This window comes from Dermacentor albipictus, chromosome 4 (assembly GCF_038994185.2).
Source record: "Dermacentor albipictus isolate Rhodes 1998 colony chromosome 4, USDA_Dalb.pri_finalv2, whole genome shotgun sequence".
In the NCBI taxonomy this organism is placed as follows: domain Eukaryota; kingdom Metazoa; phylum Arthropoda; class Arachnida; order Ixodida; family Ixodidae; genus Dermacentor; species Dermacentor albipictus.
Window position 1 is genome coordinate 136,146,211 of NC_091824.1, and position 21,424 is coordinate 136,167,634.

Consider the following 21,424-nt stretch of genomic DNA (forward strand, 5'->3'; position numbering starts at 1 on the left):
GCAAGAGTGCAAGTGCAAGGCCACTCAGCGCTGCGCACGCATTTGTTATCGCCGTTCTACGACTAAAACCGCGCGGCTCAGCAAGCACGCACAAGTACCGCTGATATCGATTCCGGGTTCTTGCACTTCTCCTATTCGGATGAGTGCAGCACGAAGACGTGTTTCCATTCCGCATGCAAAGTGTGCTACGCTCGACTCGACTGACCATTGAATGAAATCACTGCATGCGCACCGAAATTTTCTCACTCTCTGGTAATAATCAGGATCCGTATTCGTAAAAGAGTTAGAATTGTTCGCAAGAGCAGACGCGAGCCAATTGTGGTGCAGGACATATCATTAGCGAAGAAATAGAAAACTATAGAAAACAGAACGCGCGAAGAAAAAGCTTTGCGAATTCAGCCCTACGTTTTGGCTCCAAAATAATAAATAATATCCCAGTATAGTTTTTCCTCACACATCGCAACCCTCTATCAAAAAACTTTGTATATTCTAGGTAACTTGTGAGCCCTGAGGATCCTAAATTCACAGCGCATAAGCATGTGAATTGTAGTTGCAAACTAGTTTAGTCTTTGCACACTTAAGTAATGTAGCCGCCCTTGTGTAATTCCAGAAGTATGCGGCACAGGGACATAATTTCAGTGTGCAGCAACGTATGGACATTCTCGAAGTTTCAAAATAAGCCGCTGGTCTGCGAAATGAAATGTAGGTAAATTATGCAACCAGAGTTGCTGAAACTGTGATTGATCACATTAGTTTATACTTTTCTCTCGTACTATGTGCAATGGTTCCTACAGTTCTGACTGTGTTAGAAAGGGTTAACCTCATCATTGTTATTATGTTGAATATATAGTTGAAGAGAAAGCACCAGTAAGACTTAGGCAAAGATAGCTCAATTCTGTTTTTCGACATATGAGTGCACCGCTGCGGGTTGCTGCTAGACTTTCGCTGGTTCTTTCCATGACCGAAATTAAAGCAGGAATTCGTGACAGCTATTCAGAAAGGCGGCGTGTTAATGCTTGCTGCCATTGCTCTGTGTGCAAATGGATCCTCCACACGCGTGTTGCTTCATTCGGCTTGTAAATTTGTCGTTGACAGGGCTCGCCTTTGGGCGCTGTTGTTGCATGTATACATACGCAGTAATTTATCGCCACAACGAGCAGCTAGAGAGAGAAAGAGAGAGCGAGAGAGCATCTTTAATGTGAGAAAAGCAGAGAGGCCGGCCTGAGCAGCTTTTGTATTTGGCCTGCTACTCTACCTACAGAGCAAAGGGTGAAAGGGAAAGAGTGTAGAGGAGGAAGTGCAGCTTATTGTGTTTATATGTGTAAACAATGTACACGCGGCGATATGCACACATGTTCCGCGCACAGCATGCCACAATGCGCGGGTGCCTGTCGTGTAGTTCTAGAGCTGGAGGTGAGGCCCTGACAAATGTCAAGAGCACTGTCGTTGCCCGCTGTGCACTCTGAGTGTTGTTCCATTGCTATGCTCCGAAAGCGGTCTAGACAACGAGCTGTACACACCGCACGGGCTCCGTGCCGTTCGAGTGTACTTACGTGTGGCCTTGAACGGCTAACGATTCAACAGCCGGAATCACGTTCGAAGCACCCGTGCAATTCCCGTAAAACACGCATTTTTCAGCTATGAATCGAAAGGAATGCGTCGTGTACCATACGTCTCTTTTCTATCGCTGATGGTGCATACCAGTGTTTCCAAGCAGAGACCCGGTTTCGTGACGGGAGTATATCGGTACGCTATGTTGGACCCTACATTGTATTCGGCCGCATTAGCGACCTGAGTTATATATTAGTGCGTGCCAAAGCAAGTGGCCCATGTTCTATGAAGACTGAAGTCACGCACACCGCCACTGTGAACGTTACTATAGTGCGCCTATCCGATGAGTGTATCATTGCTTCATTGCGCGCCTGTCGTTGTTAATACTTTGCTTATCCGGTGCTGTTACCTGTTCACGTCACTTTACACACTGTAATAAATTCCATAAAAGAAAAAAATTCGTGCGGTGTTTTCTTTCTTTTTTTTTTATTTGATGCGAGGGTAAATGCCTCGGGCATACAGGGGGATAGGGTGGGGGTGAATAAGGATGATTACATGAATGAAAAAAGATTTGCGGATCTAATGAAGTCCAAGAGGGATCGATAATGTGATCCCTGCGTCCACGCAGTGTAATCGTGTTTCGGTTGTGCAGATTTCAAAGGCTCTTCAAGCCAGAGAATCAGCGCGATCATGCAGCTGCATCTCGCGTAACAATGTTTGGCTTTAGCTGCGACTTCCTCAAGACTTTGTTGACCGAGACTGCAATTCCAGTACTGCAGGCAGAACCGCCTACAAAAAAAGCTCACCTCCTCAACTTTGTTGCTGCATGGATTTACGAAACGGTGATCATGACATCATCATCATCAACGATAGTCATTGCAACAACGCCGGCGTTGTGCCCCCTGGAGCTAACGCACTGTCGCATATATTTGATGAAGTTATACTGACATAACGCCTCCATGCTGCCACAGGGACGCTTGCAAGTTGAGACGCATAAAAGTGGGAACGCGATCAGCGCTCGAACCGAATTGACCGCCCTGTCTCCACTGGTTGGTCCAGCGGTGTGCCGCCTTTGAGGGCAGCTGTGCTATTAATGTACCTTGTGCGCGTGGGCATTAAAGGCACCAGTTCATCGCCCAACGGCCATGTCAACGTCTCTTTTCCACTCGATCCTTCTTTTTTTCATGCTTGAGCGGTAATTATCGTCCAGGAGAAGCGACCTCCATTGCCGCTGCGTGGCGGCGCGGCCATTTAGCGCGACGACTTTCCCCTTTCCGCTCCGTGCTGAAGGCAATGGAAAAATTTGACGACTGGTTATGCTCGCCGCTGTAAGGAACTGTGATTTTCCGTCTCGAGCGAGAAATCTCCGAATTCACCTGTTCTTTCCGGTAATTTATTCAGCAGAATGTATACCAGAGATTTTATAATATTTAATGCAGTATGCAGGATGATTGATAATTGGACCAGTCCAAGTTCGTCGAAGAAGCACACCCATATTTTCACCTTCCTGCAGCTCTTAGTCAATGTGCTGAAAGGCTCCGAAACGATCAGTGCGTTACAGAGATGGAAAGAATTGGGGTTACTTATTGTTCACAACTTGTCTGAGCTTCTGTAATCAAAACTCTTACTGGCGTGTACAATAAGCACTTTGATAAATTGGCTTCTTGTTCGTGTACGAACAAAAAATAGCAATGTTGTTATCATCGTCAACTAGCTAAACGAAATAAAGAGCGCGAGAACTTGCAGTTACAAACAATAGCTTGCGACCGTTTTCGTTGGGCCATTCTACTATGCAGTGCATGTAAGGATGCGCCTACTCCACTATATTGTCGCATTCGAGGTCGTCACAAACAGACAACGCGCTCATTTGCGCTTCCTAAGCTGCTGCTGATTCACGAACTTGCATATATGTAAATCCAGTGCCTGAGGCAGCTGCTGTACATTTTCGTGTAGTTCAAAACACTCCGATCGTCTCCAGGTGTCTTACTGATGTTGATACCAAGCTATACGTGCAGCTTTAGGCTAGCTAATTTCGTAATGAGTATTACTCCAGCTGCTCATACGCTTACCGCTGTACCTCCACAGCTCAGTAATCAGTAATACTTCGGGCAGCATCTTGCTGTATGTTGTAAAACACTTGCAACGAATTCTGATATATGTGCTCTTTCTGGCAGTTGGCATAAAGAGCATATCGGGCGCGTTGAATCTGACTACCCTGCCCTCGCGCAAACGACGCCCAGCGAGTGCGAGTCGTGGCGCCGCTCTAAGAATTTATTGCGCCGCACCGCGGCCCCGCGATGTAACGGCTGTCTCTGGCACGCAATAAAAGTAAAACGACGCGCGCTGCGCAAAGCAATACGCGTCGCCGTGCCGAATGGAGTGCGGACTTGCGTTAAGGGAAAAACCTCGCGTCAGAGAGTTCACATAAGGGAAGCACGCACACCTACCACATGCCGGCATGCCTAATCGCTCTCCGACCGCTTGTTTGGAAACACTCGCACGCGGCGCGTGCCAGCGCACACACCTTTGGAGGTCGGCTCGCCGCTATCGCGGTGTACGGCGTCGCCCGGCCCGGGGGCGCGTGACCGTAATCGCGGAACTCGCCCTCCCTGGTCCTCCTATCTTGCAATGTCAACAAAATGCCATACGCAGCCTTGACGGCTGCGCGCCAGCGATCACAGGACCGAAAGCGAAACGCCATCATAAAAAGAGTTGAGGGGGGCATATTTTGCCGGCGCCAGAATGTCGCGCCGGAGTACGCGCTCCGCGTTTCACCGTCTCGCCGCATGGGGCGCAGCGACCCAGCCTTCCCTCTCTCCTTTCATGACGTTGCGAATGTGGCAGCCAATAGCAGTCACGCGCCAGAATGGCGCCTTGGCCATCTGCCGAGCGAGACCGGACGCGGCGCAGTTTGCGTTCGAGCACGTGATCCTACGCCTCAGAAGGGAAGTCATCGGCGCGCGCCACCGCACACCCCTCATTCATTCTCGGACCGTCGGGCAGTTCACTTGAGCAAGCTCCCTCGTATACGCAAACTCAGCAGCCATGGCCTTTATGATGCCCGTTGTGAAGAACGACTACATGATCTACCAGCAGAACGGTAGCAGCTCCAAGTCCCGGCGCAGTTCATCCTGCAGTATGAGCAGCCGTGCTTCCCGAGGCCCCGCGTCGGGCCAGACCAGCCTGTCCTGTTCGCCTGGCAGCGACGTCGAGGAGCGGTTACGTGCCGTCGAGTCCGAGCGGGGCACCCGGAGAACGTCGCGTATGATGGACGTGCCCGTGGCACCGAGATCGGCCTCGCAGTCTTCCCTCTACAAGAAGTTCCACAGCAGAGTCGTGGACAAATTGAGGAAGACCCTGCGCTCCAAAGACGACTCCGTCGTCAGCACCGAGAACACATCGGTTGTGCGGAAGAGCGGCATGGCGTCGTCGTGATGTTGGCTTCCCCCATCTTAGCCGTTCCACTGCACCCATAGACTTGCGACTGTACCACGGCGTCCGTTAGCACCTTTTGTTACGAGCGAACGTTCATTTTTGTGGGACCACCGCCTGGTGCTCTCGCGCGGCACCGCGTTCCTTCGGTTCATAAGCCGCTGTGTACATATGTAGAGCGCTTCGGATTTCACGTGCCCTGCGGCGCAGGTAAGGCAGCATGCCAAGGCCCCTGTGATGTATGGTCGCCCGTGACTGGACCCCAACGGTGCTTGCCTGCTGCCCAACATCTGTCTGCGCTGCATTCATCCGGCCGGCCCACCGCGGCCCGAAACACCGGCGCGCCAGTTGTGCTGCTCATTCCGCGGGCCTTAAGTTATGTAACAGACGCTGAATGCAATTGTGTGTATATATTCTGTATCTATTGTATGTCGCGAGCATTTGACATTGTGCTGGCGACCAACTGCACGAAGAACGCAAAAAAATGTTTCAATAAATGGCGCGGCAGATTCTTGACCCCTTACAGGGCGGGTCTGCCGGCCTTACCGAGCACGCTGAGCAAGTTCTTACTCGCTTTTGGCCACGTCGTACTCTCCCGCCAAGAGGGATGCGATGTTGCATGCTGCTGCGAGCGCGCTTTGTTTCCTTTTCAGATAAAGGTATACAGCGTGCAGAAAAATGCACCGCTCCACGCCAATCTTATCGTTCAGCGGACGTGGGTGCGGCCCGAGTCGAATGAATGGAGGGGCGCTGTCGATCGCAGGAAACGGCGCACCGCCGCTCCGTTTGCACGGCCGCGCCGAGTGGAAAATTCCCGGCGCTTGGCGCCTCTCTTCCCATTGGTCGGCGGCCGCCGCACCCCCGCCGCGGCCCGCTGGATTGGGACAGCGTCGGCGGCGTGGCACGAAAAGAAACAAAAGAGCACAAATCCTCTTTTCCTCCCCGTTTGAACGCAGAGGAAAGCGCTGCTCTCGCTCGGAGCGCCGTGCCTCCTCGCAAAACGACGCTACTCTTCGATCCGCTCTTGCCGCCGCGCGATTTGGAATGCGCGGCTGCTTCGTAAGCGGGTCAGTTTCTTTTTCTTTTCGAGCCCTGCCCGTACCTCTCTACCGTACAAGCTTGTCTGCGAAGCTGCAGGCGAATCGGCACGCTTCTATTAAAAATCACATGCACTCCCGTTGATCATCTATTCATATTTGTTCCTCTATTAGTAGAGTGAGTAAGGATGGGCAGGCTCGCCCTCGCGATTCTTGCATTTACATAGGTACATAGTAAGTAGACACATTCCGGATAGCTGGCATCCGGGATGGTGAGCTGTAGTGAGAGAGAGGTACAGAGTGTACACGATGCACAAGTATCGGAGAACTCATTATTTAGCGCAAACTGAAATAAATGTTCGGTAATTTTGAACGATACGTTAGATGGAATCGCTGTTTAAACACTCATTAGTGCTCTCTAATGTTGGAACACATCAGGTTCTGCTTAGCATGCCGCCGGTTTGTTTTAACATACGTTGTTTTCATGTGAAGTATTTGTTTTCATAAGTTTAGTTGTGGTCTTGCTCAAACATGTATGTAATCGTTAATAATCTCATATCTACAAGAAACACACCTTCAAACTCCTCACGACCCTATATAAATTGCTCAACGGCGTTTCCGGAGTTACTACGAGGAAAGTTCTTACAACTTCTTTCAGGGGCTCTTCAGTCGGCCTTCGAAATGGTGACTAGTAATCTGTACCTAAACGTAAACTTAAATCCGATTTTGGTAACCATTAACCGCCCAAACGATAAAGAAAAAAATATTTCCACTTCTTTTTAGTTAATGCTAAAGACGTATATATCGCTTACAGGTGAAATAAGGATAAAACACAAATCCGTTCACCAATGGCATTCCACATCACTTGATACAAGCTAAGAATGATGGTCCTCAAGGGAGAGAGAGAAAAGGATGCATAGAAAGGCATGGAGGTTAACCAGCGGTAGTTCCGGTTGGCTATCCTGCACGGAGGAAGGAGTAGGGGGGGGGGAAAGGAGTGGAAGGGGGAGACAGAGAGACGAGCACGGACCGCGTACACTATAGAGCGGTAGAGGGCGGCGTTCTTAAAGTCTATCGTGAAGGCCCATAGACCACTGGAACCTTAGTAACGCCAGTAAGGCCTTCAGCACGGGCGTTGTTTGGGAGATCAAAACAACGCACACACTGAACGAGCCGTCGTGGCAGCAACAACAATCGATCATTAAGCGAAAGTGGTGTCAGAGGTGGACTCGCCAGCAGTCTTTGAAATCAGCAAGTCCAGCAGGATATTGTCCTTCCTACTCCACCCAGCATCTCAGGCCATGTCGCTGCATATCATCGAACTGTAGCGAAATGTGAAAATATAGAACACGCCCTGTATGGCGTACACTTAAAATGAGAATCAGGCACTGTGACTCGAAACAGAACTATTAAAGGATGGTCGAAAGCCAAACAACTCTTTTGGAACTCTGGCAACGCATAGTAGAAAAGAAAATCGGAAGTCAACGCTGAACTTTCGTTTTCCTGTCTCTTATAGGCGCCCAAAGAGTGACGTCCTAAACGTCATGTTTTCTTTTCGCTGATCTAGGACCTTTTACTTCAATGAAATACCCCAAAAGCTGTCTTTAACTTTAACTTTACTGTCTTTAACTTTTTAACTTTAACTTTAACTGTCTTAAAACTTTACTGTTGTACGCAGCACAATTCCTCGTATAATTAAGTACACTCAACTGGTCGTTCCCTCAGTCTATGACGTCACGGGGCGCTATCTCGGGAAATCGAAGGCGGCGACTCCCTATACCAATGTCTTTTCACGACGTTTTCTGGAACACGCGCTTCCAAGCACCAGATGTCGGTGAAAGCGACCTATTTGAATATTTCAGTCGTGTGATCTACATGCTTGTAGCCCAGCCTCACGTTTTGGTTAGCGCCTCTTCAAAGAATTGAACGTAAAAATCCAAGAACAAAAAGACGAGCAGCGGCTCGGAATCAGTTGCCCTGTCCAATCGATAAACTCCGATTCACACAACGCGTGCGTTTCGGGCATAGAGGTTAATGATTTTTGTCTCTTTCTATCTGCTTGAGTCCCACTTGCATTGCTTAGCAAAGCAGGGAGCCGTCTCGTGTTTCAAAAGTTTCAAATGTTCCGCATTATGCGTAAAGGTTACGAACTTCCCATATTGTAACGGAGGAAGGAGACGCAATTCAAGCTTCGAATAAGAAGAGTTTTCGAGCTGGAGCGGGATTTACTGCTAAATCTGCTTTCCATTTGCAAATTCTTTTCCTTAAAATGGAAAAAAAGAGAAGAAAGAAGATAAAAGAACAGACTAAATCTTGTGTATTTCAATTTTCTTTGTGCAATTTTACACTTTACGCTGCTTTACTTTCGGTTTTGCGAGTTTCATCTCCCTCTAACCCCCGGCTTTCTGACCAATACCCCCCCCCCCCCCCTCCCGTATTGAGTAAGCGCGATTGACTTGAGATCCAAGCAAGAAAAAATTACTTTTGTGTTAAGGGTCGGCGGCGGTCCCTGGACAAAGACCCGTAACAATATCAGACGAAGTGTGATCCTATGCAACGGGGATGGCTAGATTTTACTTATTTCACCTTTGGCACCTTACTTTACCCGTCCTGAATTTTTTTTTTTTACGTAGAAATTAAACACGGATATCGCTTGCTAATTAAATTTCTTGGTCACGAAGTGGACGGAGTCAGCGCCTGCCATCGTTCGGTAAGTACTATGCATTCACGAAACTAATTTATGAAGAACTCGTTCGGAAAATTACATAACTTTATCAAAAGTACGATCCCATGTTTGACACAGTTGATAAAGCGAACGCATTGCTAATAGAGACGTAGAATGTTCTGAAAACAGTAAAAGCTGATTAGGAATAGCTTTCAATTTTTCCAACCCAAAGGTGTGTCGGCACAAGAAAGCTATATTTAATGCGAACGCGTTGACATTGCGTAGGCAAAAAAAAAAAAAGGCACGCACTTTTTGTTTTTAATTGAAATCAGTTTTCGCGGCAAGTTACAAGACCATGGTGGCAGGTATAATTCAAAGTTAACGGGCACACATTGGAACAATGAAACACGTTAATTTTGCACTGCCTGTCACCATAGATTCGTACCAACTAGCCCGATCAAGGTTCCTGTTGAGCTGCAAAAGTCACACAGACAATATTAGGATATTATTATTATTCATTTCTGTGCAGCAAGCGCTAAAATAGAAACTAAATAAAAAACACGATTTCACATTAGCGAATTACCCTTCTATAATTATTTGAATTCTGGGGCACAGCGTGGGCTCCTGACAAATTGTCCGAAAAAGACCGGCAAGTGGTTATGATGCTCCGGTACTTTTTTATGATACTTTTCGAAGGCACTTGAAGAACATGCACACTGAGTCATCGCCAAGTGCAATGCAAGAGCTGGATGCTCTCAATTCAGTACTTGCAAGTCTTGAGTAAGCCTCATGGCTCACCCGCAGCATTCTATTCGCACTGGAGTCAAAAAGGCTGGGTTTTACTTTAACGATATACTGCCACGTACTGCAACGTACTGCTGACAACCAGTGGTTCCTTGATTTTCACAAGTGACTTCAACGTGCATCGCCAGCTATGGGGAAGCACCAAGATCAGCTTCAGGCAGCAGAGTGACGGCAGCCTAATGTATCGGCGGAGCACTTGCTTGGACTTGAATGATTTCCAGGCGCTTTGCTGCATGCACACACAGCGTTCCCCTCTATCCCGCTTTCCTATTTCTATTCCCCCTTTTTCTTCCCCCAGTGTAGGGTAGCAAACCGGACGGCTCACCTCCCTGCCAATCTCTCTCTCTCTCTCTCTCTCTCTCTCTCTCTCTCTCTCTCTCTCTCTCTATCTATCTATCTATCTATCTATCTATCTATCTATCTATCTATCTATCGAACTCGAATTCTGGGGTTTTACGCGCCAAAACCACGATTCAATTATGAGGAACGTCGAAGCACCGCATTAATTTTGGCCACCTGGTGCTCTTTAACGTGCACCTAGTGCGCCGTACACGGCCGTTTCTGGAATTCTCCTATACATCGAAATGCGGACCATTCTACAACGCCAAAAGCACCACTCTTACCGCGAGGAGAGACGCGGTTGGCCGGATAAACGGATAGACGGGTGGCGGCGCCACCTTCAAGTTCCCACACTCATCCGCCGTGACGTCATGGATTTTGACGCCGTCTGCTAGGGCCTAGTTAATTGTCTAACGGTAAAAATGGGCTACATTGTGTTTTACAAAAGCAAAAGATTGGACACGGCAAGTTTGTGGAACTTTTAGTAAGGCAACACAGCCCAAATAAGAAAATAACACCTTGAAATCGGTGACGTCCCACGGACGTATACGGCGATGGGGTTCCGGCGTCGAATTAAAATAAATAAATAGATAAATAAATAAATAAATATACATTGAGCTTTGTTTTAACTTCTAACAACAATCAACTTATCATCGTGCAATTGTCAAAAATAGAGTTTTCAGAGAATTTGATATCAGGCTAAACTGGCAGTTTTTCGCATTATTGTCCCTCTAAGTGCATGCTGGTAGAGCTTTTGCAATGTGCAAAAATAACTTCTACATAAGTAAATAAATGGAACGCAGTCAATAGAAAGCTACTTGAGCAGTGCACAACAGTAGTTTCAATGAACTATCATTGTTCTGGCTCGATAGGTGTTGAAGTTATGTTGAATATTACTTGAATTAATAGTAGTCCAATAATTAATGAAAGGAAATTCATAAACCACTTATGTAAGGGACTAGGTCCCGTATTTACAAAAATGTTCTGAGGCTGGAATCGTTCGTAGGAGTAGATGTCAGCAATGAGCGTTGGCGAACGTATTATTATCGAAAGCCACCGGTCAAGGGCAAACTGTACTTACGAACGAAATGCATTCTGAATCCTGCGCCTGCTCATCTACACTCTAAGGAAAGTTTACACCCTTTGAGTCGTATCTTTTCACACAACGATAATCGTCATCTGTCTTGTCCGCATTTCCTTTCTTTAACGCTGCGAGCCCGGTACATTCCAGTAACGAACGGCATGCGCGTTATCAGCACGACATAGCATTGCCGACAGGAAAGTAGCGGGCGCGGTGTTTTCAAGAAAGGAAACGCAAGCAAGGCAGATCAGGATTATCGTTGTATGGCGGATACACACCCCAAAGGGTGCAACTGTTTTTAGAGTGTAGTATATGACAATATTCAGAGCTTCCGCGACGGAAAAATAAAAGATCTCACATTTTTCTGTCCACCATCTTTATTGGCGCATTCGGCTGAACCACAGTGGCATGGATGTTCCTCTCACCTCAACTCTAGCGTTTAGCTCTGCTGCCTCGAATGAATGACTGAACGCTGGCGTGTCGCGGGCCCGGATGGAACAGCGGTTCCGCCGTGACCCAGCAAAACGCACCACCCACGTTTCGCAATGTTACGAAAGGAGGCCAAGGGAAACGAGTCTTTCGACACGTGACCTGACACATCCTTGGTCTCTTTCAGACTATGGTGAAGAAGAACATGAAATTAGTCAATGGAAACATGACTGACTGATAGGCTGCAACTGAAAGCGTGGTATACGACACCGTGGCTGCAATAGAGTGTTTTCTCTCTCTCATGGGCTGGGGCGTCCGGCTTGCTGCTGAGCAAAATGAATGTCGAGGGTTCGATTCCTGACTGAAGCAAAGTAAATAGCTCCACTTATCGAAGCGTCGCCCAACCTTTCTGAGGAACTTTAGCCTAACTCATTCAATTTTTATTATACAGTGTGTTATCATTTGTCGGCCTTCATCGTTGCTTCGGGCGCTTATATATTGTACACAACTTCGCTTCTCGCTGTTAGTGAAAATGACTGATGGGACGGTCCCATGCCGTCCTTGAAATACCATCGCAGTTGTTTTTTTAAGCTTATAAAATGGTAAAAAAGAAGTGAAGGAAAATAGAGAGGCACAATGAACCTAAAGCGCGGACCTTGATTCAGCAAGGTTGAGGTCCTTGACTGAAGCCCCACTGTGCAAATGCGAATGAAATGCAATGGCGAGTGCGAACAAATGAAACTGTTATAAGGGGGCCATTGTCTGCTCATGCAGGTGACACTCACAAGAGAGAACTACGCTTTCATTTTTTTACGGTCTCGATTTATCCACCCCGAAAAAATAAGCAAAAAAAATCTAACTGTTTCCTTCGAGGTGTACTGCATTCTCGGCCTTTGTGGAAGCACTTGTTCCGTTCAGTTCAGGCACTGCACAAGAAGTTCATTTCTCTGCGGTAGATGCAAGCACGGAAAGGCGTAGGCCAGTGACTTCAGTTATTCACGCTCGTACAATAGCGTCGGTTGTACAGCAAAACGAATCCTGCAACAAACCGTCCATTTAAACCTGTCTGTCTCAACACTTTCACGCGAACGACGTTCAAAAGACACCGCGGTGTTACGTATTTGTGCAAGTGTGTGCGCCGTACCTTTTCTTCACCGCTCCTTGTGGCTGCAAAAGACCCGTGTTAAGTCACGTACGTGCTGCGACCGTCTCCAGACCTCCAAGAATGCAGCGCTTTTGTACAGAAGAAGCCTCGTGGTCAAAAGAAAAATGGTCGCTTCATTTAATAGTAGCTCACCGTTTATTGCCGGGAATATGTTCCGCTGGCCAAAGCTCCGCAGCTCGCATTCACATCTTACTATTTGACTTCGATTGTTTTCGCAATGAATACAGGAGCCCCCAGACTGCAATATTGTATAAGTTCTCTCTATCTATCTGTCTTTTTACGCCATATATTACACAACGCTCCTCGAAGCAGCCTCTGAGGAATACTATTGGATTGAGCTTTATCCGTGCTCTAAAATTGGTCACGCTCAATCTCAAAGCTGCCGCGCCGTTTGCCCGCTTCCTTTAAGCTTCTAGATAAAGCGCGCTGCAAGAAGAGCTTAGCTCGTGATTCTTGCGAATTTGTAACATTCGCTAGAATACTTAACGCAATCGCAATCTCGCGTCTTTATTCTGGCTCTCAGGATAGTAGACGTCACGCAACCCACCACAGAGATATTGCTACTATATAGGGTGTTTCATGTAAGTTGAACCAAGGATTAAAAAAAAGAAGTGGTTAGCCGTAGCTGAATGAAACCAACGACATATGGTGTGCCGTCATGTGGCGCTCCTCAGAGTATTTTTATATTACGCTTATTTGGTTAACTGATAAGTTAACCAATTACCAATTTTTGCGTAATTCCTCTTAGTATACTAAGAGGAACTACGCAAAAATATTTAACATTCACTTTGTGGCCCAGTGCGTTACGTTGCGTTGTAGAGGGGATTCAGAAACGACCGATCCAATTTTTTGTGCCAACGTATGTACATGCTGCGTGGCGTTTTTTTTTTTTTTCGGCGTTTAAAGAAAGCCCGCGAAATATGAAATAAAACCACGTGACGACCGTATTGCGCTACCGTATTGCGCTACCGTATTGCAGCGCTCTCAACCGCGCTTCGTGCGAAAGAATTGTGCGCGCGGACCGTGCCGAAGTGTCTGTCTGTGTAGCCGATTGCGCGGCACCGGGCATGGGCTACACAGTGCGTCAGCATCTCTGTTGGTGGCACACGAAAAGGAAGCGCCGTCGTCCCTGATAAGCGATAGTCTCGACGCACGGTTGACTGACTTAGTTTGAGTGTGCGTTTCTATAATCTTTTTTTTCATTCCTTATACCTTCACTAGATGTATGTAAAAAGGTGTAGCAGGTGGAAATACGTCTCATGTGTTTTCCGGTTATTGTGGCGAAACATTACATCGTTCTGGAAGCTCGGGCAGCAAAATTTGTGGCTGGAGTCCAGGTACATTTCTTATTGTGTTGAGTATAATAAACGACCGACGTTTCCTTTATCTGTTTATTGAGCACTTTCGGCGCTGAATACAGCCCCTGATAACAAGGGCAGCGCTAATATAAAGCGAGTAATCTATCTATCTATCTATCTATCTATCTATCTATCTATCTATCTATCTATCTATCTATCTATCTATCTATCTATCTATCTATCTATCTATCTATCTATCTATCTATCTATCTATCTATCTATCTATCTATCTATCTATCTATCTATCTATCTATCTATCTATCTATGCCACTAAGGCATTAAAGCAGAAGGAGCTATAGAAACTGGGCAAAATTATCTATCTATCTATCTATCTATCTATCTATCTATCTATCTATCTATCTATCTATCTATCTATCTATCTATCTATCTATCTATCTATCTATCTATCTATCTATCTATCTATCTATGCCACTAAGGCATTAAAGCAGAAGGAGCTATAGAAACTGGGCAAAATTACTTGTTAGGAAGGATAGCGTGAAATAAAACACGGCAGTTAAACACATCTCATTACGATAAATGCGAAAGGTGCCAGTAACAGATCATGCATAAACAAATCAAAGTGCAATAGACTGTAATAGCATACGCTATCGTCTTCAAGCTGTAGCTGTCAACGGGGCATCCGGTATACATAATGTATAGCGTTGTAGCGTTTGTCCACCGCAGAACGTGCGCTGGGCGCTGTGTTCACCGACGGCATCCACTTTATTTTTATTATTTAATTTTCTCTTTGACTCAGCAATGCACTGTAACCACGAAGTATTTACCAGAGCTCTCTGCTGTGCGCAATTATGCTTGCGCGAAGCCATTCGGAATGCTGATTCCGCCAGACAAGTGGCCGCTGCAGTTGCCACACACATTTATTCAGTACACATCCAGCGCCCGTACAAACTCGGCAAGAATCGCGCTGGAATTTGTCCTTCGCTTCTGGGAGAGTTTTCTGAAGGTCAGTGTGTTGTAATCGGATGCGTGCACTGACCATAACATGGATTAGCATTTTTGACGGGTACCGCGGAACGACGATTACAACATTTTGAAAACACAGATGTTTGCGCACTTATTGGGAGTTACGTTGGGCATTATTTATGTGCGGCTCTGCTAACAACCTTCTTCGGAAAACTCTACCATTTTGAATAGAATTCTTTGTTCTTTTCCCTTCTGTAACTCTGTGCTCCTGCTAATTTCAAGTGCCGAACGGCATGTACGTATCAGTGTGACATTGCGTTCCTGCCAGGAAAGTAGCGGACGCAGTGCGTACAAGATAACTGGCTGTTACTGTTTGGGAAAAAAAAGAAGCGCCGAATGGTGCAGTCTCTTCTTTTTTTCTTTAGGATGTGGCATTTGACCTATAGCCTCGATAAAGCTCAATATTGTATTAAGCTCAAGATTGTGTCGATAACATTGTGTACAAGATACCTTTCACGTGCGGAAAATCATACATAAGCCAGACTGGTAGATGTATTAATATTAGGTTAAGAGAACTTAAGTATGCGACAAAAATGCCACAGTCACCAGGACATTTGGCGACGCATTGCGCACGATGCGGCTGCGAGCCTATATTCAAAGAAACCAAGGCGTTGGCTAGATGCAGATCTAAAAAAGCACGTGAAATTTTGGAAGCGTATTTCATGCTGAAGAATTACTCGAGAGACCACGTCAGCACACCTTCTGCGACGCTGGGAGAAGCAGCTTTTAAATTCATAGACGGATGTTAGATCAAGCCATACTTGTCATTGTCAAATGAGATGTGCGTAGATTGTATTCTTTTTCGTCTTTCAACTCGTTTTCTTCTTATTTACAGCCACCCTTCGCGTATATATTTGACGTGCGCTAGCGAATAATAAACAGTAGAAAGTTTGCGCACATGTGTGTCTGTCTCTTTGTTGTCCTTCGTATAAACAGTATAGCGCACCAAGCAGAACGAGAACTAACCTCGAGTTAAAGACCCTTTGCGCTGCACCTCGACCGTTAACGCTGGACGTTTGGCACACGTAACAGCCAGCAGATTCGTCGGCAGGCAAGGCCTGTGATGGACTCCACTCGCGACCACCTGTCGGTGAGGAACGAAAGCTGTCATCGTTATGCAAGAACGGCGCGAACCCACCCGTACGACGCGTTAAAGCGAGGCGACGAAAGCTGGCTCGACGAAGCGTTTCTGGCTCCGCGAGCGACCTCATTCCTGCGTTTGCGAAAGGTTGCTCCAAATTCTCCAGCGTCATCGCAGCAGCCCGGAGGCACTCGCAAACGAAGGAGAGGTGCCGGGCACGTCTAAAAATACCAGAGACCGGGCCGCAGACGCGACGCACAGCCAACCCGGGGCACCAAAGATGCGTGCATTCCTTTTGGTGCACCGCACGATGGTCGGGCGAGAGAAAGACCGCATACGCTGCATCTTCCTTCCTCCTCCAGCGTCCCGAAAAAAAATTGTGGGCCCTATTCGAAAGCGAAAAGGCTTGGCAGAAGAGACACGAAGGAAGGCTAGCTTGCCGGCGAGCGAAAACGAGGGCGGCGCCGACGGAGTTGCAACAGCGCCGGCGCCGCATCGTCATCACGATCAATGAACTGAATGACGTCACAAGTAACCGTCGCCATGGAGACGGCTCTTCGCTCGATCGTCGGTGTGGCGGCGGCAGCCAACGCAAGCACTCCTCTCGAAAGTACAGACGACCTTCTCCCCTCTGCACTCCTGCATTGTCGCAATAACCGGCGGCCGGCGTGGCGGTGCTGGCGATGTAAACACACCTTCACCCTCGCTTCGACGGCAGCGGCAACGGCCTTGCCGACCTAGTGGCGCGTGTGTGCACCGCTGTGCACTGATAGCAGTTATACACCCTCCTCATCCAAGGTTCGGCGAGCGCGAACAGCTAGCATCACTGCAGACGAGAAACAGGAAGGCCGCGGTGTGTCGCATTGCAAATGAAAGCCAGCGGCTTCCGTTTGCACACCTGTTGCGTTCGGAGGGAAGAGAAACAACCGACACGTGGACAGTGAACCGAGTGTTGTGCATTCATTGAACACTGCGCGATCCACCCTTTTCCTGTGGCAGGCGGGCAATTGGTGGTTAATGGGAGTGGCGTTTTCGACATGTCTTGGGCGTGGTTCGCAATGCCATTTATTTCTGAGGTCCATTTATATACAGGGTAATGTATTTTAATGGAAACAGACTTATTAAAGATATCATGGGGTATATATTGCAATTATGTCACATCAGCTGGATTAAGTGAAGAGGCAGACTCTACTTCCAAGACAAACTGCAGTGATGTTTCCTAATTAAGACATTTTACCTACTATATTTAAATCTAGTAACGTTAGATTAAGTGTCGCAATTGCGTAATTGAAGTTTAACGTTAAAGAAGTAATCTCCACTTTGCGGGAATCCTCTACTTAGCATCAGTTTTGAAGGTCTGTGGCGAAATGCACTTATATTGCAGTCAACACAGTGAATCATATTAACTAAAACATCAATGCACACGATAGTGTACTTGAAGACCACGTCTCCCCTTTAAGAAAAATAGAATTTCGTCACGTACATGAAGCTAGTACCCATCGAACCTTTCTTAAGCCCTACAACTAAACCAACTGTGCGAGATGCGGGCTGGGGAAACGTTCCATCTCCGTCTGCTGGATTATCTTGCCTTCTATAGTCGGATACAACTTTAGAAAAAAGGGGGGCGTTTACTCCTCCGAGGCGGATGCACACGAGCATCCACCAATGGGCGCGCACTCTGGACCGACGTCATGCGCCGGACGGCCGGTGACTTCACCGCTTCGGTCATCTGGGCGGGGCCTCCCTTTTTATCTAAAGTTGTATCCGACTATAGGTCAATTTCAGCACCTCGTAATTTTTGGGTCGATTCGTTGTCAACGTATGATCACTAGGAAGCAGCGCTTTAGCCAGGGGTATATATTTACCCACGGTCAAAAAGCACTGGGCTAACCACAGGAAGGGCACAAGCGGCGTGAAACCATGAGGACAGCAACACAGAGTGGCAGAACGTACGCCTACTAACAAGTGAAATTTATTCCCGGAAAACATTCTCTCTTAAGCGCAGCCTACCATGACACTATCAAATGATCACACAACGACAGCACAATCACGAATCACTAGACAGACAGACAGAGAGACAGTCAGACAGACGGACGGGCAGGCGGGCGGGCGGGCGGACGGGCGGATGCTGCAGAGCAGCCGCCGCTCCCACGTCGGGACGGGTAGGTCGAGCCTCAATGCTGCGTCGCGTGCCCTCTGGACGGCCCTGAGTTGATGTAGAAGGTCTGAACTCCTGAGCATGGAGCTACATTCCTCTTTGGTCGTACGTTGAGGACCCTGTAATGAGGGACAGTGCCAGAGCATGTGATCTAACGTACAAGCGGCGCCACAATCTGGGCATGTTGGATCAAGGCCTTCGATGAACTGGCTGTGGGAATAAAGACTAGGGTATAACTTGGTATGAAGCATGCGGAGAGTAGATGCCTGTGCTCTAGAGAGCTTCTCATGAGGAAGGGGGGAGACCCGCGTGCCCTACTGATAATTTTTGACGATCTCATTAAAAGGGAGGAAAAAGCCCCTAAAGACTGCTAGATTGGAGTCCGAAGATGCCCCAGGCTGCCCAGCGCGATTAGTTCGCGCGCTCGGGCGTAGACGATCCCGTTCAGGTTGCCCATGGAGGCCTGAGGTGATCCGAGGTGAGCCGTAAACCAGGTGATTGAGCGAGGAGAAATATCCGTATGACCTAAAATGCGAATTACTTCAGCTGATACCGATCTGGACGCAAAGGCCCTTACCGCTGCTGGTCAGTCTGTGTAGATCTGTTGCGTAGAATAGTGAAGGAGAGCGAGGGCGATAGCTACCTGCTCAGCATTAGCGGGAGCGGCGTTCCTGATAGAAGCGGAGTGGAGAACAGTACCTGTGTGATCAACCATGATAGTCGAGACGTTGGCCGATCGACCGTACTGCGCCGCGTCTACGAAGCATGCAGACTCCGGGTTTGCACGAACGTTTTTGAGCAGGGCTTCACCCCTGGCCCTCAGCCTCCCCGCATTGCGCTGCGGGTGTGCGTTGTGAGGAAAAGGAGACACCGTAATGTAAGCCCTTTGCTCCTTATTGAGATTATGTTTGCGATCCTCTTCTAGAGCTGGACTACACCCTAAACGGCTAGGATGCTCCTGCTCGCGGTCGAGGAGGAGAGCCTGGCCATCTGAGCCGTATGCTGTGCCTCGATTATCTCTTCCAACGTGTGTCCATCGGTGTTGTGAATACTGTTGCACTTCAGGGGCGATCCCACCGTTAGCAACCAGTTTGTTGCGTTTGTAGGCGATCCCACTGCTAGCAACCTGTTTCTTGCGTACTCCAGGGTAGCGTACCGTACTGCTGCCGAGAAGTAGCGGCGCCTGCCTTTCGAAACTCGACCGACATCACTTATTGGGTAGCGTAGCGTTGTCGGCGGGCTGCAGGCATCCGGTAGACCATGGCGACCGAGCAAGGGCGAGACGAGGATTTGCTAGTGCGAAACTTGCACTGTTTATTCAAAGGTAGTTGAAAGAAAAATAGAAGAGCATGAGGTATCAAGTATGAAGTATATCAAAAGTACATTTCGGAGCCCCTTAAATAGGCTCTCTACAAGTGTGGGCGGGCTCTTGCTTCCGTCGAGGACACGTGACAGGCACAGAGAGAGGGCCCCTCCTCCTGCATTACCGAGCACGGGAAGGAGAAGTCGATCCTTTTTTCGACGAATCCTGGGAGAAGATCGGGTGAATGACCTCGTCGGCGCCGTGGGGTCCGGCCAAGTAGAAGGTAAGGAGATGACGTAGCACCCGCGGTGCCCGATCAAGTAGAAGGTAAGGGGATGACGTAGCACCCGCGGTGCCCGACCAAGTAGAGGGTAAGGGGATGACGTATCACCCGCGGTGCCCGACCAAGTAGAAGGTAAGGGGATGACTTATCACCCGCGGTGCTCGATCAAGTAGAGGGTAAGGGGATGACGTAGCACCCGCGGAGCCCGACCATACGTAACAATACCCGGTTGCATGAGCCGGTCCTTGCTAGTACGCGAAGGGACCCCTAGCACTATCTTGATGTTCTCGCGCATCTGGAGATTGAGGGTAGATGCGTGGAACTACCTTAGTAAATTATCTACCCTCCCTCGAGAGTTGGAGACTCTACAGTGATAAGCTGAACCATGCTTTCCGTTTTAGCTGGGATCGTGTTGATGGTCTGCCCATTAGTGCCTTAGCCTCTATAAGCATGCCAAGAACTTTGATTACCAGAGCTGGTGCGAAGCTTTCTGTTGACGTCTGAGAGGGGGACCCAGCCCTTACGTTTGACACCCCTTCTCTTGGCTCTGTACAGCAAAAGTTCCGACCTGCTCGGGGAGTCGGAGTCCGGTTCCACTAAGGAAAGCCTCGGTGTGATCCACAGTCTGTTGGAGTGCCTCCTCTACTGTACTCTCGCTGCCGCCCGTACACCAGACGGTGATGTCGTCGGTGTAAAGGATTATGTATGCCATCGACTTGTGAAAGCCTCTTGCAAAGCCCACAGAAAGCAGTGTTGAATAAAGGTAGTGAGACCACCAAACCTTGTGGCTTACCTTTGGAGCCAAGAATGAGGGGTTCTGATTTGATATTTATCTTAATCGTGGCCCTTCAGCTTTTGAGGAAGGACCTGATGAATGCATGGAATCTATGTCCCAAGGCGAAACTACAGATGTACTTGAGAATATGCATGTGCGAGAATTTGTCAACGGCTTCCGGCCGGCACTGTCGACCCAGGACACCATGAAGTTGATAAAACAATATTATCGACGTTCAGACGAGAGATGTCAGGACAAATCTGGGACTTGACCGGAAGGAAGCCTTTGACAAATTCTCGCACATGCATATTCTCAAATGTTGTAGTCATGTTGTACGGAAAGAGACCGTGTTCTTCAATGTGTTTAGAAATGCGGTTATGTGGAATTACTTTACTAAAAAAGGGGGTACCTTTACTAGTACAATTGTGAACACTGCACACCGGTGAGCCATCACTAGAGGAAATAATGAAGCAAAAGGAAAAGTTAAACGCAACTGGCGTTTTCTCCGGCCGCTACTTGTTTACGAGCATGCAGACCACGAACAAGCATACGAACTGAACCCCTCTCCTGGTCTCGAGTCAATCGCGCGGGCACCGAATCGATGAGAAAATTGGCCTTCACACCCTAGACGATGCTGATAACTACCACCATCCAAAAGGTGCGAAAAAGGCAGTAAAATGTTGACCACCGAATAGCTGTCAAGTCTCAAGATTGATTTGGCGGCGCTTTAGGAGTGTGTGTGAGGAGGGGTGGCGTGGGCGGGGGGGGGGGGGATATGCCGCTAAATGTCGGGGGAAGAGGCGCCCCCCCCCCCTGGGTACGTGTCTGATCTCAAATCAAGATTCTGCTTGAGTAAGAAGTCGAATGACAAAGGTAAGAAGTTTCCCCCCAAGTTTAACCGCTTGGTCACATGGCATCTTACCCTCCCTTGCGGACGTCCGTCCGGTAAACCTTCCTCTCTTTCCTTGTTCATTTCTCT

The 21,424-nt window shown here is 48.0% G+C and overlaps 2 protein-coding genes across 3 annotated transcripts in view; one reads left to right on the plus strand and one right to left on the minus strand.

The window, feature by feature from the left end:
• The window catches only part of LOC135898385 (serine/threonine-protein kinase SIK1-like), a 466,770-nt gene that overhangs the window by 403,624 nt on the left and 41,722 nt on the right, over nt 1-21,424 (minus strand). The window lies entirely within an intron of this gene.
• On the plus strand, nt 4,448-5,533 carry LOC135898328 (uncharacterized). Its single transcript, XM_065427208.2, has one exon. The coding sequence runs from the start codon at nt 4,597-4,599 to the stop codon at nt 4,984-4,986; it is 390 nt and encodes a 129-aa protein (XP_065283280.1). The 5' UTR covers nt 4,448-4,596; the 3' UTR covers nt 4,987-5,533.